Below are 9,928 nucleotides of genomic sequence, written 5' to 3'. Positions count from 1 at the left end.
ACTTCCAGGCTTCACTTGAGCGTTGCGTTCTCTTCCTTTAGTGCGACCTCCCCTTTGCGGCTCCCAGCCGAACCTTCTCCAGGGACATTCTCATGGAAAGCAGGGCCTGCGAACAAGGAAAGATAAAGTTAGCTTATCAAAAGGAGCTAAGGGAAATCCTCGCCAAGGACAGTTCGTTCACCTTACTTAAGTGTTGGACCGATGTGGACATTAGGTCCACGTTGCTGGAACCTGCGAACTGCTCAAATGATTCCGAGAGTCCGCACTCCAGTAAAGTGTAGACTATCGTCTGCAAGTACTCCGGCAGGTTCCCCAGCGAATCCAGCACTGAAGTTTCCTTCTTTGCGCCTTCAGCGGGGGTCGCGTCGCCCATCGGCTCCTTACCCGATGTCCAACCGTGACCTCTCGGGTTGATCGCCCTCAAATTCGGTCTCTGACTCTTCGACCTAAATCTGCCTTCTCTTCTTTGCTCGCTGAGCCGTTGTCTTTAGCCTCGGGTGAACAGCCGATGGTTGAAGGGCCTTCGCGGATCGGATTGGTGCATTCTCCGTAGGTTGTTGCTGAGTTCTAATAGGTCGTACCGGGGGGCCCGATGTTGCAGCTTCAGCCGGGGGAATGATAGGAACAGCATCGGTTGCATTGGCTTTCCTTAACCGAGGAAAATTGATTTGCCTTTGTCGCGGCTGCTCTGACTCCTTCGAAGGCATGGTCGCTGCATACGAGCATCGTTAGCAAAAGCATTTCATTTCACAACCAAAAAAGGACCAGTTAGCAAGACTTACTCAATGGGGGCTCTAAAGATGCGTTTGCGTTGAAGAAACCGTATTTTCGCAGATTCGCGGTCGTCACGAGCTTTTTTGCGTCGCGCTTGTCTTCGGGCAGGAAGCCAAAAGATATGATCCTATCCGAATAGAAGAGCATCCCTAGGTCGGTCGTCTTGTTAACTGCCAGAGAAGAAACTGGTCATTAGAAAGAAAAACGCATTCTGAACTTAATGAGTTCGCCAAGGGAAAAGAGCCTACTCGGGTCCTAAAAGCGGCAATGGTCGTCGTAACGAAAGAAGAAAAACTTCGTTTCGTAGGCCCCCGCCTTGTTAGGGTAGCTGTGTATCCCCTCGGCTATAGTAGGTCACCTGGACAAGTAATAAGAATCCTTGTCCTTGCTCTTTTTCAAGAAATACGAGCAGTCGAGCTCTGCCGCGGTTAGCTCACCTAGCTAGTTCTCACAACACGCGATGTACATGGCAACAGCAATAACATACGCGTTCGGAGTGAGCTGTATCAGCGCTATCCCGAAGTGATCCAAGATCGACCTGACAAAATGGTGGAAGGGGATCAATCTCCCACCCTTGATGATCTCTGCGGAGATCGCGGTCATCCCACTTGATGGGTACCGCGATAAGTGTGCCATATCGCGGAAAACTTCCACCTCGATACCGTACTATTTTATTACCCTCTCGAGCTCTTCCCCGGTAAGTACCGAGTAGACCTCGAGAGTGACACTCGGAGCACCCTGCGAGGACAAATCGGCTCCTTCCTCAGATCTGGTCGTTGAGGGGTCCATTCTACTGGTCTACAAAAGCGACAAGCAGGGGGGCATTTAGCCATCGTACGCTACTCTGTACGATGACGTGGAAGGAAAAACTCCCTAAAACCTAGAGAAAACCCTAACAGAATGATTCGAGCCGCCATTCATGGCTCGAACCCGATATGAGCGTCTCATCTCCGATTAGCTACCGGAAGACTAACGCCATCTACCAACCATGGGAATAAGAAAACAAAAAATAGAGAAAGATTCTTACCTCTCGGAGTACAAAAATGGTTTCTGCTTCAAATATCAGAAAAACGCTGGTTTGAAAGGCAACGACTCCAAGCTTGCGAAAATCTCTTGCTCTTTGTGAAAAAGACGAGTGTGGTGACATTGCCTAAGATCTGAGTTTTTATAGCACGCGAAACAACGTTTGTTTTTCTCGGAATCAAAACAACGTTTGGGCAGCAAAATTTATCACCATTGATCACGACCACGTGTCACAGATCAGTGAGGAAGAGTGAGCACCACGATTGAAGAAAATCAAATCTTCATCTTTTCCGTTGAAAAACTCAAGCGACAGCACTCTTTTTCCCTCAACATTAATTGCGCCCCAATCCGCATTTAATGCACTGATGAGGGTTATCGTTTTGGCATGTCACATTTATTGTTCTGATAAAGTGGTACTGTGTCAGCATACAACGCATTTAATGCGCCTGGTTGACACTTATCATGCATAGGACACGTCTGTCAGCGTAGAGACTGATTCATTAAATGCACCTGTATCAAAAGTACAATAGATAATGCCTAACGAAGTCAGGTCGTTCATCCTTAATAAGCAATGACCATGCGAGGTTGTGTTCGCAAAAAGTGCTACCCCGACCTATTCTCAATCAAGTCAAAATCACCAGAATTTTCAGAAATCATCGATCGTGGTATGACTTTTAGTTTCCAAGGTTCGATTCTCAAACCTTAAAAACTAGGGGACTTCTGTTATGCCTGAAAAATATAGGGCTGACGTAAGGTCCAATCAGCGTGCAAAAGTCAGAAAATGGGTATACCCGCAGTATGCTTCTGTCAGAATAGTGGGTGGGTGCGCGCCAGACCAGCCAGAAGCTGTGGTGATCCCATGTGTCCAATCCCTGCGCCAAATCGTGCAAATCACTCAAGAAGGTGGGCAATGTGACATAAAGAAGGATTTGCACGGATAATGCCACCAACTCACAGATCCAGTAATCATTAGCTCAATGTATCCCACTATAAATTGAGAGTTCATCTCATTCAGGGGATTCGTTCATTTTTACTCTTGATTAGCTATTCTCTCTCAAGAATATATAGCATTCTCTCTCTTGTACTATCACTTTGTGAGTCATTTGTAAACCACTTGTAAGTCAATCCGCTAACGCGACCTGACCCTTATCATTAATACAAACATTAGTGGACGTAGGACTTGCTACCTTAGCATCCGAACCACTTTAAAAGTTGTCTCCATTGTATTTACTCTCATTTTCCTTTATATTCACGTGTGTCTTCTAAGCCAGCTCAGTATTTCACACGTGTGTTTAGTTGGTGTAAAAATCACGCATTAACAAAAATCATTAGAAATAATTGAAGTGGGATTGTGTTTTAATGAAGAGTGGTGTGGTGAGTTGATCTCTTGGGCAAAGGTGATTTTAGAGTGGTGGGGGAAGGAGACAGATCTAGTCTGCTCTGTGGATCCAAATCCAATGTAAAATAAACTCACCTTAGCCTCTAGAAGTTGTCAGCCGACTCCCATTAATTTATACTCTTTTTTTTTTTTTTTTTTTTCTGCTGATTCTGTTTCCCAGTCAGGAAAGGTAGATTTGCTCACTTGTGTTTTTTTATTGTATTACTATATGTAATTTTTAGAAATGTAGTTTGAATACAGAACATTAGCAAATTAATTAATTCATAACCATTAAGAAAAACGATCGTTAAAGTACAAATTCTGAACGACTATTTATGGTTGAGGTAAGCTTTGCTTTGGTCCTATCCCAAAAGAAATTTGTATTGGAACTTGGCCTAACTTGATGAGATCGAGTTCAGAACAATGAATGTAAATGGATTTATTGGTGGTGCTACTCCGATAGGAAGCATCAGCCTTTTTGTGCATTTTCGCAGCATGCATTATTCCCTGAAGTTCAAGTTGATCACCATTGACTACCTTTGGGTACAGGAACGTAGTCAGGATTCTAAATTAGTGGGTTCAAAAACATCAAAGTTGATAAATTTACAATAAAATATATAATGAAGTAATAAGTATAAAAATATACTTTTAAAAGTTATATATACCAAATTATCAATTTTACAATTGCCCTCGATAATTTTTCATATTCTAAAAACGTTACATAATCCCCAAATCTCTACAACTTAGGATTTCATCAATTTTTTAAACCATTCAAAATTATCTCAATAACTAACCAAAATTTATCAAACTCAATTTAAAACAATAACTAATTAACTCATACTTCAACATAAACAAGATTAAATCACAATTCACGTCAAAATATAGTAATTTAATCTTGCAATTTCAAATCATTTATTAAACTCAACAAAAACTCAGAGCTCATGATCTTTCATCAGTTAAGAAAGCTAAAAAAAAATAATTTTAAGTGAAAAATAAAAAATAAAATGATCATCACTGTACCTTATAATCCAAAGGAATAGCCTTTCTTGAGCATCTACCCAAAGAAAAAATATAATTTGAGAGAAAATGAGAGGAAATGAAGAAATGAGAAAAGTTAAAAAAGTGTTAATTAATAATTCATGTTGTGGGGTCAATATGAAATTAAGTGGGGTTAAAATTATAAAATTTATAAAACATTAATACTTTTTTGAAACTTTTTAAACATTGAGTGGGTTCAATTGAACCCATGTCTAGGTTGTTTGACGGTTTGTTTGGGACTCTTGGATGTATTCAGTAGTGGATCCAGGAATTTCTTTTAGGGTGGGTCAAAATAAAAATTTATTATACATTACTATTTTTGTCCATTAATATTTTTTTTAGGGTAGGCCAAAATATATAAATTTACTTATTAATATTAAAAAAAAAAATTTTGAGGGTGGGCAAAATGTGGCTGGATCCGCCACTGGATGTATTACTTAAGAAGTTCTGAGTTTGAATTCTTATGACTACTAATAAGGGGTCGTTACTGAAGGTTTATCTAACTATTAATTTTAGGATCTAAAAAGATTAGTTGAGATGTATGTAAACTAGTCTAGACGCCTTTAAATATAAAAAAAAGGAAAAAAAAAAAAAAAAGTTGATCATCATTCATTCTCTTACTATAAACTCATTTAATTATCATAATTATTAGTTAAACAAAATCATAAATGACTGACACAATCCTTAATTAATTTTCCCTGTTAAACGAATTTTGATTCGACTATATTCTTTGACCGCAACAGGATCGTGAATGCCTTAATTATGGTGTACATACAGATAATAATAAACTAACCCATAAAATTAAAGGATATTCCTAGTCTTATTATTACTTCTCACTAATCTCACGTGACAAGTTGCAGTCTGTTTAATCAGGTAATATATTATTAGATAGACGAGACTATTAAATGTAATCTAGTCACATACTGTTTGTGAGAAAAAATTAATAAAAAGTAAATTAAAAGCTCGCTACCAAGTCAACCTTCCATAAATAAATGAGGTGGGTGTGGACTGTGGATACTGGATAATATCCAAACAAAGAGGCTGGTAATTATTTCTTTGTTTTCCATTTTCATGTATATATATAAGTTGACCCATTGACTATAGTGCTAATTGAATATCCAGCTGGCAATATCAAAATTAACATTTATGAACCTCACCCCGCCACCTATCTTCAATGCTCCTCCATACAATTGTTGAGATTTCGTAAATATTTTATAATCTTGTAAATCTTCTATAATCCTTTAGTTACACAAGTATACAATCTTATAATATTCTAAAAATTATATAATTTTTTAATTATATCAAATACAATCGTATATAATTTATAACTGACATAATTAAGAGATTCAAGAGATCTCTCATGACTATCTCTATTAACATTCAAAAAAAAGATTTGAACTCAATATCTCTCAAAGGTAATATCTCAAGAGTCCTTATTGAACCACTCAACTACCTAAAGATAGTTATATTTAACTTGTACAATAAAAACAATTTACTCGATGAATCGGTAATCAATGATTTCTTTTTAGTTTTATAATAATAATTTAAGAGTATTTATATGAGATTACCGTTCATTATCGAAATTAATGTATACAGATCAATATCAACATAATGTCGTATTTAATTTACTTTATATTGGGACATACATAAACCATGTAACCCCAAGGCTGTTTTTCTTTATTGCTTGTCCCAGTCGTACATGATTTTAAAGTTTCGAGGTTTTTATTTTGTGAAAAAAAAAAAAAAAAAGCAAGAGAAAAATGCTTTAGTTATGAAAATAAAGAGGAATAATTTATATAAAATACTAAGAACATCTCCAAATGACTCTTTATATGACTTAAACTCTTTATTATAAAGAGTCTATCTATAAAAACAAGAGTCCAACATACTCTTTATCTTTAAAATATAAATTAAAGAGTGAGTTTGACTCTTCACATTTAGAGAGTTAAATTTTACTCTCTATCCTAATTTTAATTAATAAACTGTAAATTCTTATGTATTTTATTTATTAATTTTTTCTCTCATTAAGTCTTTTTCTTAAAAATAAAGAGCATCTTTATTAAATTTAAAGAGTCTATTGGATTTGAATAAAAATTATGTTCTTTATATTTAAAAATTAATAAATATATTTTTTATTTATACAAAAGATGTCTTTCAAAATAAAGAGTATTATTGGAGATACTATAAATATAAATTAATTGTTACAGAGTAGTTAAAACAAAAAAGGAACAGTTTATAAGGTAGAGACAATATCCTTTAACTAAAAATTCGTGAGCCCGATAATGACGGAGTTAAATAAATGGAAAAAAATCAAGAGAAAATCTAATTAAGATAAGATAACAAAAATAAAAAGAAAAATTGATTAAAGAGGAGAAACGCACGCCAGTAAAAAAGAGAGAATATGCTGAGTAAAAATAGAAGATTCTAAAACACAAGGCGAGTAAAATAGTGAAAGAGAGAGGGTCCGTTGCAGTTAAATACGGAACCAACCAGCTTCTCTTTCCCTCCATTATCTCTCCAAACTTCGCTCTCTGTCTGTCTCTTTGAACCTCATCAAAACTCTATCTCCTTAACAACATTATATTACCAACGCAACGTTTCTTCCTCCTATCATATATATGCTCTTTTCTATTCTCTCAGAGAGATAATAATACTCCCCCTCCATAAGATCAAGGTACGTGTTCATGCAGTTTAATTATGTTTTTTATCTTTGTTTTGAGGGATTTTTTATCTTCCTAACATTATGGTAGCCTCAGATTTCTTTATTTGTAATCAGAGATTACTATCAGTTTTTCGTTGTTTGAAGACTTGAATCTCTTTTTAATACATTTGATTCTTCTCTTGTTCGTTAACTTGATATTTTGCGTTGATACTTAGGTCTAGAATATCTTTTATGGGGCACCAGCAAATTTAAAAGAAAAACTCAACCGTCAAAAGTAGTTCTATTATATTGAGTTCGATAATCAGATTATTTATTCATCTTGCCTCTGCACTTTTGTTTGAGTTGAGGTGTTTCCATGTTTAATTTTGGAATTTGTATATTTTGTGGTCATGGTTTACTTGTAAACAGAGATCTTTAGTCATGAATCATACATGTCAAGATTGTGTTTCCCTCACGATTCCTTTGTATCTAACCAAGAGTTATGACGACTGAAGGAACAAACAACCTTCTCCGGTTACTTCCCATGATATTTTAAGTGTCCAATATTTGAGGCAGATAGACACTCTGTATTTTCTTGATTACTAATCCATGCGCAATCCTCTTGCAATTGTTTGGGATTTTTTGTTTTTTGTTTTTTGGTCTGTTTACCATCTTGTCAAAGTTTTATTAATAATTGTGTTATTGTTATTTTAGTATCACTTTATTAAAACATCTCGCTTAGACTTTTCTACGCTTTCAGTCAATATCTCTAATGTTCGTTTTCATTTGTCATTATCTACCCAAGCAATTGGTTTGTCAAATGGGCCTCAAACTTGATGCTCACAAGGGCTGTGCCAAAAAACTGGCTTTTTTTTTTTTGTCTTCTTCTCAAATGATCTGTTCTCTTTTGGTTGGTAGAATAATTTAACTCGGGTGAATCACAGTCACCCATTGACTCCTTAAGTCTACGGAGGTGCACTCTAAGGTTAATATCTTTTATTTTTTGGTTATCTAACAACACACCGACATAATCAATTCCAGTTCTTTTTTTCAGGGAAAATCAAACAACAGATTGCAAAAGCTTGTGATAAGATTTAGACATGGCAGGGGAGCAGTTGAAAGTGCTTAATGCACTTGATGTTGCTAAAACACAGTGGTATCACTTCACCGCAATTGTGATTGCTGGCATGGGGTTCTTCACAGATGCATATGATCTCTTTTGCATATCTCTTGTCACAAAATTGCTGGGCCGCATATACTACCACGAGGAAGGCTCCCACAAGCCCGGCTCTCTCCCGTCGAATGTAGCTGCAGCCGTTAATGGTGTTGCATTCTGTGGTACTCTTTCAGGCCAGCTATTCTTTGGTTGGCTCGGTGACAAAATGGGCAGAAAACGTGTCTATGGCATGACTCTTATGCTCATGGTCCTTTGTTCAATCGCTTCTGGTCTTTCCTTTGGTAAAGACCCCAAAGGTGTTATGGCTACACTTTGCTTCTTTCGCTTCTGGCTAGGCTTTGGCATTGGTGGTGACTATCCCTTGTCTGCAACAATTATGTCCGAGTATGCCAACAAAAAGACTCGTGGTGCTTTCATTGCTGCTGTTTTTGCAATGCAAGGTTTCGGAATCTTGGCGGTTGGAATGGTTGCAATTATAGTTGCTGCAGCTTTTAAGGCCCAATACCCTGCACCGATTTATGCTGTGGATGCAATTCGATCAACAGGGCCTGAAGCTGATTATGTTTGGCGTATAATTTTGATGTTTGGTGCAGTTCCAGCTGCGGTTACTTACTACTGGCGTATGAAGATGCCTGAGACTGCTCGTTACACTGCCTTGGTTGCTAAGAATGCGAAACAGGCCGCAGCTGACATGTCGAAAGTTCTTCAGGTTGATCTCGAAGCTGAACAGGGGAAAATTGAACGAATTTCTAATGATAAAGGAAATGATTTTGGTTTGTTCAGTTCTCAGTTTGTTCGACGCCATGGACTCCACTTGCTTGGAACTACAAGCACTTGGTTCTTGTTGGATATTGCCTTCTACAGTCAAAATCTATTCCAAAAGGACATTTTCAGTGCCATTGGTTGGATTCCTAAGGCTGAAACCATGAACGCCCTCGAGGAAGTTTATAAAATTGGTAGAGCACAAACTCTCATAGCTCTTTGCAGCACAGTTCCTGGTTATTGGTTCACTGTGGCATTGATTGATAAGATGGGAAGGTTTGCAATCCAATTGATGGGTTTCTTCTTCATGACAGTGTTCATGTTCGCTCTAGCCATTCCTTATCATCACTGGACTCTACCAGACAACAGAATTGGGTTTGTTGTGATTTACTCATTCACATTCTTCTTCGCGAACTTCGGTCCAAATGCCACCACATTTGTTGTTCCTGCAGAGATATTTCCTGCCAGGTTAAGGTCAACTTGCCATGGAATATCAGCTGCATCTGGGAAAGCCGGTGCCATGGTGGGTGCATTTGGTTTCTTATACTTAGCGGACACTGGAGTTAAAAGAGCACTTATAATTCTAGGTGTGGTAAACCTTTTAGGTATGTTTTTTACATTCTTGGTTCCTGAAGCAAAAGGAAAATCATTGGAAGAAATGTCAGGTGAAGCAGAGGAAGAGAATGGAACAGAAAGAACCATTCCAGTTTAATTAGGCCTTCTAATTGTAATACAACATCCTAATTGTTTTCTGCTCTTTAGTCTTTGTTTTAAGTTGAAGTTATGCCTTCTTAATTTTCCTTTAACAGTTGAATTAGTAAAATGGAGTTATCAGTTTTATGGTTTCTTGTCATAATTAAATCTCCATTGTTGTTATTCTTGTTCATGGATCCAACATGTGATTGCCAGGCGATTGAAAGGTTACATAAAATATGTAAATTACTGTTTGTCCCAACAGCTTCAATATCAAGGACAATCATGTTGGCAACCTGACATCAAATGACGTTACAAAGATGGTGACTGCTTAACCTACAGAGTGTGTAAACAAAAATAAAAAATCAAAATGTCACAAAGGTTAGGCCTAAAATCAGGGTGTCCTACATGATAATTGCCTTCTATTTATCGCATGTAGTAA

At 37.1% G+C, this 9,928-nt stretch overlaps 1 protein-coding gene across 3 annotated transcripts; it reads left to right on the top strand.

Moving 5' to 3' along the window:
• Positions 1-6,716: 6,716 nt before the first annotated feature.
• On the top strand, positions 6,717-9,633 carry LOC116108573 (inorganic phosphate transporter 1-4-like). Of its 3 annotated transcripts, XM_031394825.1 has the most exons (3): positions 6,717-6,887; positions 7,091-7,180; positions 7,909-9,633. In XM_031394825.1, the coding sequence occupies exon 3, from the start codon at positions 7,955-7,957 to the stop codon at positions 9,503-9,505; it is 1,551 nt and encodes a 516-aa protein (XP_031250685.1). In that variant the 5' UTR covers positions 6,717-6,887; positions 7,091-7,180; positions 7,909-7,954; the 3' UTR covers positions 9,506-9,633. The 3 variants fall into 3 exon arrangements, with proteins under 3 accessions (XP_031250685.1, XP_031250677.1, XP_031250693.1); XM_031394817.1 differs by lacking the exon at positions 7,091-7,180; XM_031394833.1 differs by lacking the exon at positions 7,091-7,180 and having other exon boundaries at positions 7,896-9,633.
• Positions 9,634-9,928: the final 295 nt, after the last annotated feature.

This window comes from Pistacia vera, unplaced genomic scaffold (assembly GCF_008641045.1).
Source record: "Pistacia vera cultivar Batoury unplaced genomic scaffold, PisVer_v2 Contig1179, whole genome shotgun sequence".
Classification (NCBI taxonomy): Eukaryota; Viridiplantae; Streptophyta; class Magnoliopsida; order Sapindales; family Anacardiaceae; genus Pistacia; species Pistacia vera.
Note: the sequence above shows the minus strand (reverse complement) of the source record. Positions and strands in the feature narration are given on the sequence as shown.